At 29.5% G+C, this 22,162-nt stretch overlaps 1 protein-coding gene across 1 annotated transcript; it reads right to left on the bottom strand.

Moving 5' to 3' along the window:
- Positions 1–18,423: 18,423 nt before the first annotated feature.
- On the bottom strand, positions 18,424–20,931 carry LOC111293010 (cytochrome P450 CYP736A12-like). The gene is made up of 2 exons (XM_022885690.2): positions 20,228–20,931; positions 18,424–19,311 (listed from the first exon to the last, which is right to left on the bottom strand). Exons 1-2 carry the CDS (start codon positions 20,927–20,929, stop codon positions 18,466–18,468), a joined length of 1,548 nt encoding a protein of 515 aa, XP_022741425.2. The 5' UTR covers positions 20,930–20,931; the 3' UTR covers positions 18,424–18,465.
- Positions 20,932–22,162: the final 1,231 nt, after the last annotated feature.

The raw sequence follows: 22,162 nt of genomic DNA, 5'->3' as shown, positions 1-22,162 counted from the left end.
CACCCCAGAATGGCTTTGGTAATTTTGCCATCCTCAACATACATCTGACTTGTTCCACAATGGTGCGATTCATTCTTTCAGCTATACCATTATGCTGCGGTGTTCCAGGTTCTGTCCTCTCATGCCTGATCCCATGCTTTGAGCAATACTCTTCAAAGCCTTTAGATGTGTATTCCCCATCATTATCAGTTCGAATACACTTCAAGGGTAACCCTATCATCCTTTCAACCATGGCATGAAATTTTTGAAAATACTGTAGTACCTGACTTTTATATTTCAACATATACACCCAAGTCTTACGTGAAGCATCATCAATAAAAGTAACAAAATATCTGCTACCACCTAATGACTCAACCTCAATGAGACCACATACGTCAGAATAAATTAATTTCAATCTATTTTCTTTTCTCTGAGAACTTTTACGAAAAGAAACTCTATGATGCTTACCAAACAAACAATAATCACATGAATCGAGAGACATACCTTTGGTCAAGGGAATGAGACAGTGCCTTGCCAAAACCTGTAACCCTTTTTCACTCATATGTGCCAGCCTCCTGTGCCACAAGTTTGCTGAAGCATCATTTTCAACGGTATTTACCTGGTTACCGTTCAATTGCATCAATGTCTTATACATTGTGCAGCATAGTTTTCCCCTTGCAACTACCATAGATCCTTTGAGAAGCTTCCACTGTCCATTCTTTTATCGGCTTTCATATCCCTCCTTATCAAGGACATTAATAGCAAGCAAGTTCATTCTCATATCTGAAATGTGTCTGACATCCCTCAAAGTCAACATGCAGCCTGTACTAGTTTGTACAACAATATCACCAATCCCAACAATCTGCGACACACTCTTGTTTTCCATCTTGGTACAACCAAAGTCTCCTGCTTTGTAAGTTGTAAACAACTCTCTCTTAGGAACACAATGATATGCCGCTCCTGTGTCAACTATCCACTCAATGTCGGGATCACTAACATGATTACAATCACCATGTGTACAAATCAAAGTAACTGAATCACTATCTGAATTCACTGCTGCAACATTGCCATCATCTGAACTCTTACCTTTCTCATCTTTTCGCTCTTGCTTTAAGATTATACAGTTTCGTTTTATATGACCCACCTTACCACAATGGAAACACTTCACTTTACCTCTAGACTTGGATCTATGTTTAGACTTACCACGGCCTTTTGAGTCTTGACCTCTGTCGATGTTTCTACCCCTGTTCTCTGTGACCAGAGCTTGATTCCCAGGGTCTACATCTTTTCGCCTCGCTTCTTCATTAAGCATACTATCCTTTACCATCTCCAATGTCACCTTATAATCAGGAGCTGAATTAAAAACAGTCACAACTAGAGTATTCCAACTGTCTGGCAATGAACCCAAAAGAAATAATACCTTCATTTCATCATCCATCTTAAGTTCCATAGTAGTCATCCGATTAAATATATCTTGAAAATCACTCAAGTGCTCTGTAACAGATCGTCTATCCCTGTACTGTAAAGTTGCAATCTTTTTAACAAGCATAACTTTATTCATAACTGTTTTTCTCTCATACAATGCTGTTAATTTTTCTCAAACAATGTGAGCATCTGACTCCTGCGCTACATGATGGAATACGCTGATATCAACCCATTTTTTGATTGTAGCCAGCGTCTTTCTACCTAGCTTCTTCCAGCTTTCATCTTTCATATCTGCTGGTTTAGCCGAATCACCCAATACTGGCTCATACAAATCTTTACAGTATAGATGATCCTCCATCATAGGCTTCTAAATTAAATAATTCGATGCTGTCAATTTTATCATGGAACCTATATCACCCTCCATGATCTCAAACAGAATTTACTTCTATCCTGAGATGCTTCTGTATCGATGTCTCAAAATAACCCTCGCTCTGATACCACTTGTTGCGCCTGAAGCAATAATCACAACAATACAGAAGCAATAGACAACAATCAATAATCAAATACGCAGGAAAAATAAAGCACACCAAGATTTACGTGGAAAACCCTCCAGTGTAGAGGGAAAAAACCACGGGCCGCCAGAAAAATCTTCACTATCAAATAATAGTTATACAAAGTTCTTCTCTAGCTAAAACTAGAGCTAATCAACAACTAGAGAAACAATTGGAGAAATCTCACCAAATAAGTGACTCAACAAATACACCATGGATTTGTTCCTAGAGAGCTTCAAACCCGATCTTCACTGTTCAGAATGTAAAACTCTGAATCATAAACCTCCTGACAAGGTTTCAACTCAATCGGACCACGGATCGACTTTCGTTCAACCAACTCTCCCTTCTCTTTTTTCTCTCTCTACTTTTCCTGGCTTTTCTTCTTTCTCTGCTTGGTTTTCGACACACACCTAAAACAACCCCACCTCTTTTTTATTAAGTAGCTAGGGCTCTGTGTAAAATAAAAGATCAAGGCCCATGGCCTTTACTTGGTCCAAAACCACTTACATGGGACTGGACCCCATTTTCCTAACAAGGCCTTGCTTTCTATGTTGATGTTCTCCTCTGACAACCCAAATGTACACCCGCTCGTTGTCACAGCACACCCACAGGAATTGAATCAGTTTGCTGTGGGACTGACAGACGGCTCCGTCAAAGTTATAGAACCCTCAGAGATGGCAAGGACGTGGGGACTGCCTGTGCCAGTCGATAAGGGAACAGAGAATGGCAGGATGGCAACTTCATCCACCAATAACACCTTTGAGCAGCTGCAAAGATGAACATTAACGTCCTTTTCGCATCATAATTTGTAAATCATCCATGTATAATATGTGTCTAATTATATGTGTTTGAGCATAGGGAAAAAATGTTGATCAAGTGAGCAAAATATGGACATATATGTATATTGGACGCTAATATCTGATAAATGTCATTCGATTGCTGTCTTAAATGATCAGCTACTTTTGAGTAAATGTAGTTTGGATTTCAAGTAAGAAATTCTCAACTCTTTGCCTCCAGGATTCTGTTCACAGTCTCCATGTAGTTTTTTACTAAAAGATGCTTTTGATTTTGTAGGGCTTTAAATCAGTAGGCTGAGGAAAATTGATACAGACAAAAGCTCCTCCAGGGCTATTTTTTGGTATGGTTTTTTCCCCTTTGGCAAGCATAAATCTATTTATTCATAAAATCTTTTACTGGATATGATTATGGTACACCTGTTTAGAGATCTTGTCCCTTTGGACTCTTCTTGCTATTTGGAATGATTGGTGGTTCAGCTTGATCATTATTGTTGGTAGTATTTCAATATCGGATGAGCTCCCAACATGTAATGTTCATGAGTAGCCGCAAGAATTTCAGTCTATATCCAATCCATGATCCATATGAAAATTTGTCAACAAAACTGAAATATGGTTTAGAATGGATTGGATTTTGTAACAAATTAGATGAGACTTTATATTGCTTCCAGCTAAGCTGTCTGTGACGTCCAAGATCCACTAACCCTGTATTTTTCTTAGTAAAAGGAGGGCTAGAAACTATGCATTAAGATCTCAAGAATCTTAGAACATGAACTTTACATGATCATATCTCAATTTACTTTCAAGATCGTTTGAGACACTATAGGGGTTTTGGTTTTTAGTGATTTATTTTTTTAACGTTTAGTGGCGTTTTTAAACGTTACTAAAAGATATGCGGCATTTACGAAAAACACCAATCAGAGTGTCGGCTATACATACTCGTAGAAAATAACGACGTTTTCTATCAAATACCGCTATATTAACGGTGTTTATATATGAAAAATGCCGTTGTATTAAAAGTGTTTGTATCTGAAAAATGCTGCTATATTAGCGGTGTTTGTACATTTACCACGTCGTTAATTTAGTGATGTTTTTATTAGAAAAATGCCGTTACTTTGGTGATGTTTGTATCACCAAAACGCTGCTAATTTAGCTCATTTACTAGCAAGAACGTTGCTACTTTTAGTGGCATTTTATGGTACAAACACCACTAAATTATTCATTTAGCGATATTCTTGAACACAAACGCTGTAAAATTGAAAAATGTATTTTTTTTAAATAAAAATTTTTTGTTAATATTTATTATTTTCATAAATGAGCTTAAATTCAGATAATGAAATTAATATAAACTTAATTCACATTTAAATATGCATCTAATTAAAACAAAATTTAATAATTAGTATAATAATATTCAAAATTTTTTAATATATTAACAAAACAAAAATTAAAATGTATGAAATTGATGACTGCATACATTTTGAAGGCTACCAACTGATGAAGGAATTTTTTCACCTTGGTCACTAACGTGCTTAAGAATCTACTGAATAATAGCATACAATTTTTAACACTTTATTGTAAGCTTTTTTAATATTAAAAAATATAAATATTTACTAAGTATAATACTTGAGTTGTAGGACCACCGAGATCAATTTTTAAAAATTATTGTTGCACACAATTCATAAGATGATCGAATCGATCATGCAATTGTTAAAATTTTACACGCTCTTGCTCTGTTCTAGCACATTCTTCCTTAATTTTGGCACGTTTTTGTTCTCTTTTTGCTTCCATTTACTGAAAATATTGTTGTATAGTTTGCAACTCCTTTCTCAATATCAAAATATCTCGTGAAGACTGACTTGCTGAGAATGTAAATTATTGAGAGTTACGTCTATAGTAGGCAAAGGGTGTTAGACCTAATCCAAGGCCTCAGACCCATCCATGCCTTTCTTTTCTAGCAACTTCTATGAATATTCGATTTTTTAATTTTTGCATGTTGAGAGAACTATCAGATGCTACTTCAATCTTAACAGTCATTTTTTTTTCGCTTTCTCTTGTAAATTAGTCATATACAACTATCAAGTTTAATAATTAATTGATAATATGTTAAAAAAAGTAAATTTTTACTTTCTGTTAAAATAGATATTACAAATTACCTTAATTTCTTATGTTTCGACATTCATGTAAGATCTGTCTTTTTTTGTGTGTGTTAAGCAAAAAAGTTTCACATGTCCAATTTGACCATCCATCTCAATCTCTTATACAAAAACATATGTTATTTGATAGGATATATATCAACCGTAACTTATTCATGTATATTATGCCTGTCAATTAAGTTCAAATATTTTGAATAATTTTAATATCGTGTATTTATATTTTGGCCCATTTACAACACAATAATCTTAAACAGACGTAAATAATAAAAACATTTTGGCATTTTATACATATCAATCATGGTAACCAAATTCAATTATTTGGACAAGTTTAATAGCATGGATTGAAGCCATTCAAATTGTTGAAAGCCATCCAAAATTTTAATTTGTATTTTTGCCTTTTAAAGGCAAAAGTAGTGCTAAATAGACATAAACGATAACTTTTTTACCCATATCAACAGTAGAAACCAAGTTTAATCAATTGGACAAGTTTAATATCAAGTATTGAAGCTATCCAAACTATTTAAATTGAACAATAACAAAAAATTTGTAATTTTACCTAAATAGACGTAAACAATAACTTTTTCATATATATAATCCGTCTCAACTAAGTTCAAAACTTTTGATAAATTTAATATCATGTATTAAAACTATCAAAACTATTAAAACAGTACAATATCTGTTAATTAGCATACTTACCTTTTAATGGCATAAAAAGTTCATTAATTGGAATAGGCTTAAAATCATAAACTTACTATTTCTTTTTGCTTTCTTGCAAAACTTTTTGATCCACTTGTGTGGCTATATTTCTATTGCTTTTTGCTACCAATCCTAATATGTTCTTTTTTCTGTCATAAAAAATAATTAGGTATATTGTAGAAATACAAATATTACCAACTTAAAGCATAAAACACTTTCATTATTTCATTCTACTTTACAAAATTATAAATTAGTACCTTTCCTTTTCTTGAGAATCAAAATCTAACTAATTGTTCATATTGCCACCTAATCACATTACATGATAGATTTTTCATCGTCGCCTCTACAGTTGTATTTCTATCGAAATACTTTCTCTTCAAATTATGCTTATAATCTTTCCATTTCTTTTAATTTCTTTCCTAATGACTTAAGCACAAATGGAGTTGGTATTTCAAGTATAAATCTTGATTGTAATAATACAAAAAAAAGTTTTAATCAATAAACCAAATTTAAAATAATTAATTTTTTTTATATGTAATTAATTATACTAATACTTCAATAAAGTTTAAAAGCATCGGCCTTTACTTCTGTTGAAACTTTATGCCATGTTTCATAATTAATAGGTAATTTCATTCAATTACGAGCAAGCATACCTAGAAATCTAGCCAACAGTTGAGCCTTTTTACTAATTGGTTACTTATTAGAGTTTGTAGACACTACAATACATTCGTTCGAAGGTAGTACAAACAATTCTTTCAAAGTTGTTCGGCCTCTGGTCCTCCATTGACCATTGTTATCAACTGTAAAAATTAAAAAATAAATTTGTAAAATGGGAATACTTTTATCATTATAATCGATTTGTAAATATGGGGTATATGATACTTGCATTCAAATGTAAAGCATAATCAATTGACGAGATACTATCTAAACCTAGACTTCCCGTATTGTCAGATCTAATATTAGTTGGATCGTTAGAAGTGACTGAGTTAGATCCGACAGTACGTTCATTTCCCTTCAAAGGATTTAGTCCATCATAAATATCAATAGGTGTCACAGATGGTTCTAAACTAATATCTCTGATATATATTTCTTTCAATCTATTCCTCTACATCGTAGTTTATCTACATCATAAAAGTGAATATATAAAAGATATTAGTTTAGAATAAATATAAAGACATTGAGAAGTTAAGAAATCATAACCTACGATACAAAAAGAACATATCGATTTAATTAAATCACCAAATAATGTATGATTTACAATACAATAAATATACAATAGTGAATGCGACATTAATTACATACAATCATTTATTATATTATATCTTAAACACTTTAATTATAAAATATAGATGATCCATTATGGTTCATAAATATTTTCATTAATATTTTCACAGACCCACTGAGCGTAGGTACTGGAGATATTTTTATCCAAGTTTTGTTCAGTAAAAATATAACATTCAGTTTCATGTTTAACAACATGTCTTGTATCTAACCCCATATCAAATAAGTCTCTAGGTGTGTTTCGAACAACAACTAACCAACCCAATTCTTTAGGATCTTCAAAATAAAAAACTTGTTTGACTTGAGATGAAAAAAATAAGATTTATCGATGAGTTATTGTCCAGTGTGAATTAATCGAAAAAAATTCACAAGTGTAAATCCATACTGATCTTTTTTAATACTCTTTGCACTATTCACATCAACCCAATCATACCGAAATAAGATAACTTTCCACTTGCCATAATAATCTAACTCAATGATGTTAGTAATCATGCCATAATAGTCAACATTTTCCTCTAAAAGGTTTGTGTCCTTAGCACTAGCATAGCTAGTAGTTGATGAAGTAACAACAACTCTTGAATTTTATGTACTATTAAATCTCTCACGAGATTTAGTGTGAAATCTAAATCTATTAATGATGAAACCTTTGTATCATTTTATAATTCTGTTCGGACCTTATGAAAGACATTTCACTTCTTCACTAACAAGCCTTCCACTATAAATATGTATATGTTATTAATGTTAATTATATTGTAAGCATTCTATGTAGATTTCTCATAAAGGGAAGTGTGACATTACTTATAGTTGCTCCTAACCATTCACGAAAGTTTTCGACAAACAACTTATTAAGCTCTTGAGGGTTTGATTATCGATAATGTGCAAGAGCTTTCAAATTATTTCCATACTCACTACAAAGCATCATGATAAAGTATTAACAATAAAAAAAATAATAAATTATGGTTAATGTAATGAATAATTTTTTTGCTAAAAAACTTACGTGTGAAATGATTTAATAGAGTCATGATGAAAAAGAATATATCGATGTGCTTGTGCCTAAGATTTATCATCTAACTCCACAATTTCAGTTTTGCCTATTAGTTGTCCAAAACTTTGAAAAAGATAACTGTAGGTAGAGTCATGTTACTGTATACCAACATTTCTCGATGGTCTATTAAATCTCGTTTCAACATCTTTCAAATAATGGGAACAAAATGTCATACACTTTTTTGCTAAATATCCTTTAGCAACAGAATCTTTAGAATAGCGTTTGTTGCGACAATAAGATTTTAAACTCGCTAAAAACCTATTGCATAAAACATTAGTCATATATCTTTTTAACTAGAGTAGCATGATCATCAATAAAACCTTAATCAATCTATTAAACAATAATACCTTTCAATAGGATGGATCCATCGATAATAAATCAGCCCATTGACTTTTGCTTCATATAGAAGGTGGATAACCAAATGCATCATAATAGTGAAGAAGTTTGAAGGAAAAATCTTCTCTAAATGGCATAAAGTAATCGTAGCTCGATCTTAAAGTTTGTCAAGCTCTTTCACATTTATACATTTCTTATATAGAGATTTAAATATGTTACTCAATTCAATTACCACAGAAGTGACTTGCTTTGACATTAATGAATTTAAAGCAATTGAAAGTAAGTCTTGCATCAAAATGTGATAATTATGTGACTTCAATGAAGAAAATTTTTGTTAATTCAAATTCACACATCTCGATATATTTGATGCATACTCATCCGAAACTTTGACATTTTTCAAAACTTTACAGAACACATCTTTTTTTAGATTTAAAAATTTTAAAACAAGCAATAGTCAATTGATATTTATCATTAGGAAGCAACTTCGGATGAAAGTCAAGGCGAATCCTTATATCAACTAGGTCAAGTCACTCTTTAAGTCATCCTTTGATCTTCTATTTATATTGAAAATTATTCCGATAAAATTTTTGCAAACATTCTTCTCTATGTGCATCAAATCAAGGTTATGGCATAATAAATTATATTCCCAATAAGGTAACTCAAAAAAGATACTTTTTTTCACAACTTAGACTTATTGGGGTCATTTTCTTCATCGTCTTCTTCATCACTTTAAATATCAAGATCACCAAGATCACCAACATCAGTATTAGTATCACCAATTTATGTAATATAAGGCCGTACACCTTCAAAGATGTCCCTCACTCTTTTTCTTGATAGAGTCATTTTTTCATAAGTGAAATTGATATTTTTTTAACTTTGACAAGATATTAGACCCATTAATGGGTAAATGTGATTTCTTCAACTCTTCAATTCCATCAAAGAGATGTTTTTAGAATTTAAATCAATGATTATCATCTAACCATCGATGATGTCCTATATAATAAAACTTCTTATCATTAGGTAACCACTTCAAATATATCTGTGTAGCATAACATGACAATCATAACGACCTTTTATACTCCAACCAGATAAATTTATACAAGCAAAAAAATTGTTGATAGTCCATAACAAAGCAGCACATATATTGAAGTTATCTTTTTTTTATGCATCATAGGTCTCAATTCTTTCTCATAATTACTTTAACTCTTTAATAAGAGGTTGTAAATAGATGTCTATATCATTACCCAGACCTTTTTCTTCGAGAATTATCATAGACAATATAAATATTGTTGCTTCATAGCAATTCATGGTGATAAATTATAAGGAATCAATACAATTGGCTAAGTATTATAAGAAGTACTCATCATTTTAAACGGGTTAAATCCATCATATGCTAGTCAAAGCATAACATTTCAAAGATTAGATGCAAAGTTTAAAAACCTAGAATGAAATGATTTTCATACCAAAGAATCTATAGGATGTTTCAATAATCCACAATCTGTCTGCTTTTTATGATGTCACCTTATTGAATCTACAATTTTAGAAGACATGAAGACTCATTGAAGTCTTAGTATTAATGAAAAATAACGTAAAATCTTAACAGACTTCTTTTTGACATTAACCTCATTACCATCCTCATTTAACTTTTCATCGGGGTTTTGTCCACCCAATGAAAAATACCACACACGTGATAAGATTCTTAATTTTTTCTATCACCCTAATACAACATGCAATCATTGGGATAATTATGAATTTTCTCATATCCGAGACCTAAATTCTTGATCATCTTCCTTGATTCTTTACAAGATTCATAACTTTTTGTAAAAAGAAATATTTTTTTCATAAACTCTAATAATAAAGTCAGAGAGTTTTTTATCCATCCACATAAGCATTTCAAGTGAAAAAGATAAAACACAGAAAGATAATCTTGAATGCTTCGAGCCCTCATAAAGTTCTCCATTCATATCCTTAAGCAACCTATAAAATTTTAATGCTTATTCTCTAGGTTGTTGGTCACCTACACCTATCTCAGGTTCACCAAATTCATTCATTTCAACATTAGACTGATTAAATCATCATTTTAGAGAGAAGGATTATGAAAATGTTAGTTATGAATGTTAAAAGTATCTCACAATATGCCTTCAATGTCATCTGCTATAAAAGGATTATGTTGGTGTTGGAGAGCCTTTGAAGTTGAAAGAACTTTAGTGGAAGACCTTGACGGTATAGACTCTCCATGAAAATACCAATTAATATATCATAAGAGAAATCCAATATAAATTAAATGTTCAAAAATAATTTGACGCATTTGCCAATCTATACTAGCACACTTCACACATTGGCATAATATCATATTATCTTCACTTGTATTCTCAAACATAAAATTAAAAAAATTTTCCACTCTATCTTTATACTTTTGACTTAATCTTGATTTTCTCATTCAATTTTTATCCATTTAGTACTTGCTACATTATCAGACCAAATATATATAAATAATTTATATGAAAACGAACATGTCAAATACTTAAGTTTACTATGTTTTGAACAAAAGATAATAACAAGATCAGTACTTACAAAAAAATGAGAACTTTTTGTTGTGAAGTATTTTATCAGGTACTTGATATTATAAATGTTAAAATATGCTGCTAACGTAGACAATACCTAAGAGTTTTTGTAGTTAAGATTGAAATAAGGTAAAACAAGTATAGAAAAAACCCAAAAAAGAAAGAAAATGAAAGGGAAAGGGAAGTGGATGATGGGTTACAAATGGGCATTTGAAGAAGGTGGGTTTTGGAGAAAATTATTTAAACCAAAAAGAAAATCGCCAATTGCAAAAGCTGAAGGAATAGTCGAATTAAGTAAAAATATCAGTAAATAACTAATGAATTGTCAAAATAGGATTCTAAAAGACAATGCTCAGATAGTAAAAGCTGAAGGAAAGAGAAAATAAATTATAGTTGGTCTGAAAAGAGAAATAGTAAAATAATGAAGATGAAGTTTCAAGTTGGTGATTGGATGTGCTAAGTTTGGGGATAATTTTATTGGACTGGATTATTGAAGGCATTTACTAAGAAAAATGCCTTTAATAATTTTCTCCTATATATTTTTTGAATATATTATAGGTGCCAATAACAAAGTCGTAGTAGAATTGTTTAAGATTATTAAAGGCATTTAAGCCCTAAAAACGCCTTCAAAAATTTTATCTAATTTTTATGGTGTATTTATTGAAGATATTTTTTGCATAATACGCCTTCAATAATTTTTTTTTTTTGTGAATATTAGTGAATGTGATTTTCTACTAAAAACGCTTTCAATTATTTCTTTTTAAAAATTATTTAGGATTATTAAAGGCATCTTCTGTATAAAACACCTTTAATATTACACTTCTAAAATTTTAAAGGGTCATTGAAGATGTTTATTCCAGAAAAAAGCCTTGACTAATTCTTTTTTTATTGAAAAATTTTATTGAATGCGTCTTCTAGTGAAAAATACATTCAATGTTCCACTACTCAAACTTTAGGATAGTTAGTGAACGTATTTTTGAGAACAAACGCATTCAATAATTTTTTTTTAAAATTTTTAAGATTATTAAAGGTGTCTTCCAGTGAAAAACGCCATCAATATTTCACGACTCAAATTTTAAGATGATTAGTGAATGCGTTTATTCTAGAAAACACATTCACTAATTCCTTCTAATTTACATACATAATAATTGAAGGTGTCTTTTGAGAACAAACGCTTTCAATAATTTTCTCTTAAAATTTTTAAAATTATTAAAGACGTCTTCTAGTGAAAAATACCTTAAATTTTTCACAACTTAAATTTTAAGATGATTATTGAAGGTATTTATTCTAGAAAAATACATTCACTAATTTTTTCTAATTTACGTATATAATTATTGAATGTGTTTTTAGAGAATAAACACCTTTAATAATTTCTTCTTAAAATTTTTGAGATTATTAAATATGTTTTTCAGTGAAAAACACCTTTAATTTTTCACAACTCAAATTTTAAGACAGTTAGTGAAGGCGTTTATTCTAGAAAAATGCTTTCACTAATTTTTTCTTAAAATTTTTGAGATTATTAAATGTATTTTTCAGTGAAAAATGCCTTCAAATTTTCACAACTCAAATTTTAAGAAGGTACTGAAGGCATTTATTCTAGAAAAATTGCCTTCACTAATTCCTTCTAATTTACGTACATAATTATTGAAGGTGTTTTTTTGTAACAAACGCCATTACTAATTCTTTTTAATTTTTATACATAATTATTGAAGGCGATTTTCTACTGAAAACGCATACAATAATTTTTATTTAGAATTATTAAAGGTATTTTTTGAGGAGAAATGCCTTTAATAATAAATTTTATATTCATTCTCTGTCTTGGACATCGGAATCATAAACTGTTAGTACACAGAACAAGTGACTGTAAAAAAATTATATTGCAATCTGCTGAGAAAAATTTAGAGACTTTAAATACAGATTGATAACTTAATATATTTTACTGATGGCTGATCAAGGTGATGTATTGGCTGTTCCACCTGAGGCATATGCAGATGTGATAAGTGTTAAAGATTAGATAAATTTTGTTCGATATCGACTTTCAAAAGATTTTTCAATGCACAAACCCATTGCCAAAAATATTGTTTATAAGTCTTTATGCAATATAGCCTTTGATCTTCACATATGATTGACACAATTTCTTTCTTTTGTAGAAAATCAAAGAATTCCAACAAAACATTCCGGCTAAACAATAATATCACCATTGAACAACGAGAAAAGGGATATAAAAATGTAAAGTATGAGCTTGTATGTATTCACACATTTATTTTATACTCATTAATGAATATTTATGAACATTTATTTCATACATTCTAATTCTTTTATTGTGGTAATTTAACAGGAATTAGTGAGCTTTGGCATCAAAGTTTTTAGATGTGATGTATGAAAATAAGGACATCTACGAAAGTATGGATCTTTTACAGATGAAGCAACCGAAAAAGTGACAAAAAATATTGTATGTATAATTACTTTTTTAATATAATGTATGATTGGCATTGTAGTTGTATGCATGACTGTATACTAGCTTGTATAGATTTATTGTTATAGCTCTTCTTATTATTATATTTTAGGATGATTATGCTACCAAAGTTAAATCTGATAAACTGGTAATCCAGTATAGTGAAGATTCTTTGTCTTTAGCATTAGGCGCTAAAGAAAGGCCTAGTCGGATTTGTGGGGTTGGTAAATTTATCTTGCCATTAAAGATTTTTAGTAATTAACACAAAACTTTGTGAATAAAAAATGCACAATATGAAGCAATCATTGAGCAACAACAGCAACGAATTGATGACCAAGAGCAACACTTCAATGAGCAACAGCAAAGATTCATTACTTTGGAGTCCATGTTGACAGTAATGCAGTATAACATGCCAGTAGGCCGATCTGATAACATTGTCCATTTATGAGAAGCTTTTGTTGCAAGTAAAGAAGCAAACCCATCATTCGCTACCACATAAGAAGTATGATTTTATTTAAAATTTTAATATTAATTTATTTATTATATTTATTGATTTGGTTTTAATATTTATATTTTATTAAATATTGTAGCAAGATGTTGAGACTCACAGTATGACCCTTGTTCAGGCTGTCATAGATGAGTTATCCAAATATTCGTTGGAGCATTTATCCGGAAGAAACTTCATAACCATTAAGTCTGGGGAAGAGTTATTTAATAAATCATCATTTTCTTTCATTGGTGTAGAGGAGGTTAAAGAATTTTATGAACTGGATGAATTATCAGCTGTTGATATTGTCGCTTATATGATGTTAGCTTATAAATACAAATATACACATTTAATATGTAGTAATCAATATTAGGGTATAATACTAACTAGCAGTGTTGATTGTTAGCGTACAGCTTCCTATATAAAGAGTTCAATAGAAGATAGTTGACCAATAGATTTAGATTCGTTGACCCTAATTTCATTAGTGAGTAGAGTAGCACAATCACTTATCATGCTAATCATGTGATCCAATGCATGAAAAGACTAACTAATTATTATTTGCTCCTGTATAATGCACAGTAAGTTATATTTCAAGCTTAATTATTTCAATCTTACCCAAATCTGATCTGATATGTAATCTAAGTATATTATTGTTATTATTTTACAGTCGTCATTGGGTGCTTATTGTGATTGACACCAAATCCTTAACGTCATACTTACTTAATTCAGTTAATCAAATGGCGATGCCTAACTCCAATATTCAAACTTTTATAAAAAGGTTTTACACTTTATTATATTATATATTTTGTGTTTCTTCATAAGTAATTTTATTTATGTATTAAGTAATTTTTTTCTTTTCAATTTATGGTAATATTTGCATTTGATAAGAAGATAAAGAAATCGAAATGAGTGTCATTATAGGTAAATGTGAAATTTATTCTTTTATGCTAAGTTTGTGTGGATATTATGTCCTTCGTTTTATGCAAGAGATAGTGTTACATGATTTTATGACCACACCATTCATGGCTAGTATAAATTTCATAAACTCGTTATATCTTCAAAAAAATAAAAAAGTACATTATGTTATCATTTATTAACATTTACTTCTGATTTTTTTTTTAGTGAGAGAGTAAAGAAAGCTTCATGGAAGAGAAACTAGATGAAGTCTATAAAGAATGGTGTGAGTATGTATTATCATTTATCAATGTTGATAAACCTTGAGGTTAGACATTGTTGGTTGAATATAAATATATGAGGAACAAATTGTTATAATGTTTTTAACATGCCATGTTGAATGGAAACTTTAAGTTTGTATATTAGGGTATTGGTTTAATATTATTGGTATACTTAATATGAATACACTATGTGTTCTTAATATATTATTGAGTATGATTATTTCAAAAAAGTATATTAATATGGTAACGTTATCAGTTTTAATTTCAGATGTGTGATCAATTTATTAAAATATAACAATGTTCAATATATAAATTTCAAAATGTAATTCTTAGTATCACATATATAAACCAAATGTTTTATGGGTATAAATATACAACTAATTTCAAACATTTTTTGGACATAAACCTACAACTGACTTGACATATACAATATCAAATATATATTTTTGATAGGATTAATGAAGACGTTTTTAGAAAGAAAACGTCTTGAATCATCCATAACAAAATGTTATTGAAGGCATTTTTAACCAAAATCGCCATCAATAATCCCACCTAAAAATATATTATGTGAAATATTAAAGGCGTTTTGGGAAAAAAAAACGCCTTCAAGAATCATACCAAATATTGTATATGGATTATTGAACGCATTTTTGAAAAAAATTACCTTCAATAAATTCTGTTAAAAATTTATTTATTGAATTATTGAATGTGCTTTCACCCAAAAATGCCTTCAAGAATTCGTTTCATATTTTTCCTATGGATTGTTAGCAAGAAAACACATTGAATAATCTATAACAAAATGTTATTGAAGGTGTTTTTTACTAAAATCGCCTTCAATAATCCCACCTAAAATTTTATTGTGGGCAAAAAATGCTTTCAAGAATCCGTTTTCAACTTTTTTGTATGGATTATTGAAGGCGTTTTAAAAAAAGTTACCTTCAATAATACCAACTAAAAATTAATTGAATGGATTATTAAAGGCATTTTCCTATTGATAATGCCTTGAATAATCCCTAACAAAATGTTATTGAAGGTGTTTTTGGAAAAAATTACCTTCAATAATCCAACAATTCAAATTTATCGTCTAAAATATTAAAGGCATTTTGAGCAAAAAATACCTTCAAGAATCCGTTCCAACTTTTGTCTATGAATTATTGAAGGCGTTTTTGACAAAAAACGCCTTTAATAATCTTAACTAAAAATTTATTGATTGGATTATAGAAGGCGAGTTTGGCCAAAAATACCTTCAAAAATCGATTTCATATTTTTTCTATGGATTATTAAAGGTGTTTCTCTGTGAAAAATGCCTTCAATATTCTCTCCAAAAATTTTTAAAGCAGTTGATGAAAGCGTTTTTGTTAAAAAAAGGCATAGAATAATCAATTATAAATAATCTCTGCAAAAACTCAAAAAAGGATAAAGGGAGGGATTGAATTTACAACCTTATGGTTAACATCCGTACGATCCTAAAATTTTGATATAATATTTATTGAAGGTATTTTTGACTAAAAACGCCTTTAATAAGCCTGAGAAATTCTTTGGTGGAATTATTGAAGGCGTTGTCTGCCAAAAACGCCTTCAGTAATTCCCTATTAATTTTTTTAACGAGATTATTTAAGGCATTTTCTGCTAAAAATGCCTTTAGTATTCACTCAAATTTTTAAGATAGGATTATTCAAGGCGTTTTAGTCAAGAAACGCTGTTAATATCAAGTTTTGGGTGGCGTTTATAAGTAATGACTCCGTTATTTGAATATTTAGTGGTGTTTTGATAATAAAAGCTTTAAATTTTATAAAAATACGAAAACTAGTAGCATTTGTAAGTGAAATGTGGCTATAAAACTGTCACTAATCCTTTATTTTCTTGTAGTGAGAAGAGAATTTTAACTAATGTAAGTTGATGTAAACTGAACCAACTGATTTAAGTTTCAAGTCCTGCTACTTTAAGCTTTCAAAACTCGCCCCCAACACCAATGGACTTTTGGCTATTAACATTGTTTCTGCCATATTCTCTTATTCCCCTTGCCTTTTGGGTGATCCAATAGTAGGCTACAGAGGTTTTGCTTGCAAAAAAAATTAAACTGAATATATAAATGAGAAGTAAGAAAAGTTGTCTGCTAAATTTTATTATTGTTGTTATTATTCTTTTATAATGAGTTCAGATGAAACTTTAGGTGACAAATCAAAAAGTAGAAGTATTAGTGAAGATATCCAAAAAAAAAAAAAAAACAACATTGTAAATTTTCAGTTGTTCACTAGACCTCTATAGGGCTAGTTAGAGACTGATGAAGCAACATGATAAAAATATCCAATTGTGATGAAAACATGTTATCCAAACATTCTAGTGGCGCGATTTGACTCTCAAAGCTTGTCTCACCACATGTGCTTTTCAATCCAAAATGAGGCCTAAGGCTGGATTTGGACGCCACTGAAGTCACTCTTCAACGTGATTATCATGGTTTTTTTTACAATCGTGTCGTAATAAGATGTTTGGGTAGCAATTATAGTGCGATTATTGTAAAAAATTCAATAAAAGTTTTTTTGCCTACTGCAGTTTTTTTTTTCAATATTATCCTAATTTTTTTATTTTTTCTACCTCTTTAACCTTTAAAATTATAATAATGGATAAATATATCTTTACACTTATATACCTGTATATTTGTGGACAAATATATTATTATTACTTTTTCACAAATTTATAATTTGATAAAAAAATAATTTTATTAATTTTTAATTATTTGTTACATTTATAAATATAAAATATATTATAAAATTTATTAATATAATTTTAATCTAATGTCTTTAATAGTATTTTTTTTATTTTTATTATATTTCACCTCATTGCCATCACTACTTTTACATCCAAACACATCTCACCATTGACTAATCTCACTGCTATGGTAATTAATCTTATCTCTACCATTATTTTTAATCTCATCGAAATTGATCTCATCGTCTATCTAAATGGACTTTAAATATTAGATTTTTGCTATTGCTGAAAAAAAAAAAAAGGATTTGGTGTTGCCAAGCTTAACAACCCACATGTAACAGCCACTCTTCCCATAAATGATAAATCAAATGTATACATTTTAAAATTTTTTGGGTAAATTTGGATATATTTATTAATTAGATATTCTTAGTAAAAATATTGATGAAATTTTTATCATTAAATAAGTATTGATCAAATTTAAATTATAAATAATATTTTTATATATTATTGATATTTACGTCAAATTCTATTAATTTATCGATTTAAATATTTTATTTATTCATTTTTAATAAAAAATTTTATTAACTCATGAAATTTCATGTAAATTTATCTTGTTATGACTTGCTGTTATTATGATTAGGATTATTACTTTTGTCATGGTTATTTTTTATTGAATGATTTTAGATATTACAAATTGTTTATATATTCAGTCCATTAAATTATAACTTACTAAATAATTAAAATAACTAAGTTAAAAAATAATTGAACAACCGTAACAACGAATGAAAAATAACCTTATTGAACGTACCCTTGTTTTACATTCCTTTATCAAATAAACGATACGCTGGCTTAGCAAACAAAGAATTAGCCCTTGGCAATGTGAGGCCAAACTTTTCGCTCATGTCTAGTTCATTGGGCAGCATCCCATCGGGTAACTCCCAGTGAAAGCAATGGACTAGTTGAGCTATAACTAGACGCACAGTGAGTAGACCTAACTGCAAACCAGGGCATCCTCTACGACCTGATCCAAACGGGATGAGTTGGAAATCATGTCCCCGAAGGTCTATCTTGCTACCAATGAACCTTTCTGGAACAAATTCTTCAGCATTATCCGACCATACGTTTTGGTCTCTTGCCATGGACCAAGTATTCACCAGGATTCGTGACTTCTTTGGTATGAAATATCCATCGATAGTGACATCTTCCATGGACTCACGTGGAATTAGGAATGGTGCAACCGGATGCAACCTCATGCTCTCTTTCACAACCATATCCAAGTATGTTAGTTTCAGTAGATCCGACTCTTCCACCATTCTATTCCTTCCCACGACGGTTTCTAGCTCTTGTTGAAGACCAACCATCACTCGGGGATGCCTTAGGAGTTCTGAAAATGTCCACCCAATGACTGCAGATGCAGTGTCAAATGAAGCTCCAATCATGTCCAATATTATAGCCTTGATGTTTTTTCTGTCAGTTATGTATGCTTGACCTTCATCATCGTAAGGGTTCATGGGTGTGTTCAAAAATGAAACCATCACTTCAACGAAATCTCTATGAGGCTTTCGTTCATTGAGATTAGCCTCTTGTTCATGTTCATCGATTATTTTCTCAAAATATTTATCAATGGCCTTGCTCATTTTTTTAAACCTTCGTGCAAATCCCTGTGCAGGGGATATATAGACTAAGTTAATCTTCATAATCTAAAACACAATACAATAATTCAAAACAAACACAATATTAATAGAAAACTCAACAATAATACGATTTAAAATTTTAACAATGATTATATATAGATTTAATAAAATAAAAAAATATATTTTATATTTTTATATTAACACGAATGGAAACACATAAATTTGATATAAAATATCACATGAATATATGAATTGTAACACTTTATACAAGATAAATATGCAAACGTAATTATTAAATTAATTCATTATTAGAATTAATTTTCAAAGTGAAAATGCTAAAAGATTGGTTGCATGTCTTATTTATTTGGTCAATTTGCAGTATTTGTTTTTTAAATTCAATTGAATAGGTCAGTAAATTAAATTAAATCCCAAGGTTAAAAATAAAATAAAACTTAAAAACAACAAGTCAATTCTATGTAAATAATTAATTTTAATTTTTTTTATTTTGTGAATCAATCATTTTTCAAACCAAAATTTCAAAGAATATTACTGTTCGAATTAAATTTCTATTCTGTCGGGTTTTTTAAGCCTATATAGTTGATGGAATTTGTAAAATTTTTTATTAAAAATAATTAAATTCGAAATTCAAATTAAAATTAATAAATTCAAAAAATCTTATTTCATAAATCAAATATATAAAGTTTTAACAAAATTATATATTTTTCAAATAAATATTTTTAATAAAAATATTAACAAAATTTTATCAAATTTTAATTATAAATAAATTTTTAAAAAATTTTAATATATTATTAATTTTCACATTAATCTAACAACTTAAATTTTTTATTAAATTATTTTTAAAAATAATATCTATAGGAAGATATATTTGTGAAAATAATGGTAATTATAAAATAAAATAATATGGGAAACGAAAAAGATATACCTGAAGGTCAAGTGGAGCAAGATAAGGCAAATAATCCGATAGATTAAAAACCCCCGTCAAGTGCACGGCCTCTTCAATTAGCAGCTTCAAGTCGAATCCATCATCCAAGGAGCGTCCCAAAATAACTTTAGACATGATTTCTTCAATAAGCTTACCTACCTTTCTGCTAAGGTCCACCGTCTCCCCCGCCGCCGCTGCCTTCTTTATTGATTCAACCAACGACCGCAGCTCCGCCTTCCTTACGGGGGCAAAATATTCAACTTTTGAAGCACTAAGGAGATGCAAAGTACACCACTTCCGAACAGTTCGCCAATAGGAACCGTACTGGGTAAAAGCCATGCCCTTAGCACCATACGACATGTACTGCGATGATTGGACTTTAGGCCTGCTAGCAAAAACAAGATCATGGGTTTTCAGGAATTGTTCAGCGGCTTGAGGTGAAGATACCACGATTGTTGGTACGTAGCCTAGCCTTAGTGACATTATGGGGCCATATCTTTTGGCTAGATGGTGAAGGTTTTGATGTGGAAGCTTCCCTAGCATATGGAGGTTGCCGATTATAGGTAGGGCGCAGGGACCAGGTGGAAGTTTCCTGTCATTTTTGTGGCGGTTTGATGCGGATAAGGTGGTGCGAAAGACGTGGATAACGGCACAGACAGTTCCAACGAGGGCCAAGATTAAGGCTAATGTTGAAGGAGACATTATGGGAAGGGTTGAGCGAGTTGCAATAACCCTACGTGATTGCTTATTTATTATTTCAATACGCGTAAACGTATTCTGATTTTTTTAAACAATATTTAGCTGTGGCCAAGCTCAGCAACCGACAACCCACAGTCACTCTCCCCGTAAATAACCAAAAAAAGTCAAATTGTACTTAGATTTAATAAATGTGCGTTTATATCATATAAAATATTAATAATTTATATATTTATATTATATTTTATAAAAAAATTATATATAATATTTCATATCAATATAAAATATATTTTTTATTTTATTAAATTCATGTATAATTTTTATAAAATTTTAAATTATATTATTTATATTATTTTTATTTTATTTTATCATATCATATTTTAAATTATTATATTTAATTATTATAAGTTTTTGATTTTGCTAAGTTTTTAGTCATTAAAATAGTATATTCCACATAGATATCTTCTTAATCAATGTAAACAAAGTCCACGTTGAAGCTGAATGTCACCAACCAGAGCTTTAGAAATCGACTTTTTAATATTTCTTACAATTACTAAATACATTTCCAGAGGCTAAAAACAAAATTCTACACTTCAAGCTTTCCGTAGTGATAATATTTTTTATATTGAAAAAAGTTTAAATTTCACTCTTTAAATAAATAAAAAATAATTTATCATTAAATCAAATATGTGTAGGCTTTTAACAATGTTGTGAATAATAAGAAGTTAATGAATATATTTTTTTTCAAAATAAAAAGTTAATGAAAATATTTAATAGTAACTGTAATTTGATTTTACTAAAAAAAAAGAGAAAGATTGTTACTATTTTTATTTTTATGTAAAAATAAATTATTTAAATTAAAAAGATTAATGAAAAAAAAAAGAGAGTGATTTTTTCATAAAAAAATGATAAGCTTAAGTGAGCGTACTTACATAATTATTTATCATTTTTAAAATTTTATTTTTTTAATTTACAAAAATATAATAATAAAATAACATATTTTTTATTTTTTATTTTTTAATCCTACCAAATAATATGTAAAAATTATTTTTTTCTTTTTCATTTTACCTGACAATAATATGATAAAAAGAAATATATATTTTTCTATTTTTTCGCTATTTTTCTCCAATATTTTATATTGGAGAAAAAAATCGTACAATATTTTCTTTTCCTTTTTTTTCTACGATATACATTCTTTCACTTTGCAGTACCCAATTTGTAGATTATGGTTTTGAAACA

The sequence above is a fragment of the Durio zibethinus genome, chromosome 16 (genome assembly GCF_047325235.1).
Source record: "Durio zibethinus cultivar Kanyao isolate XHJ-2024 chromosome 16, ASM4732523v1, whole genome shotgun sequence".
NCBI lineage: Eukaryota > Viridiplantae > Streptophyta > Magnoliopsida > Malvales > Malvaceae > Durio > Durio zibethinus.
Note: the sequence above shows the minus strand (reverse complement) of the source record. Positions and strands in the feature narration are given on the sequence as shown.

Excerpts from the sequence above, each read along its gene's own strand:
- LOC111293010 (XM_022885690.2), bottom strand. The coding sequence starts at position 20,929 with ATGTCTCCTTCAACATTAGCCTTAATCTTGGCCCTCGTTGGAACTGTC. Across the intron at positions 19,312-20,227 it reads TTGCTCCACTTGACCTTCAG|GGATTTGCACGAAGGTTTAA; the intron begins GTATATCTTTTT and ends TCCCCTGCACAG.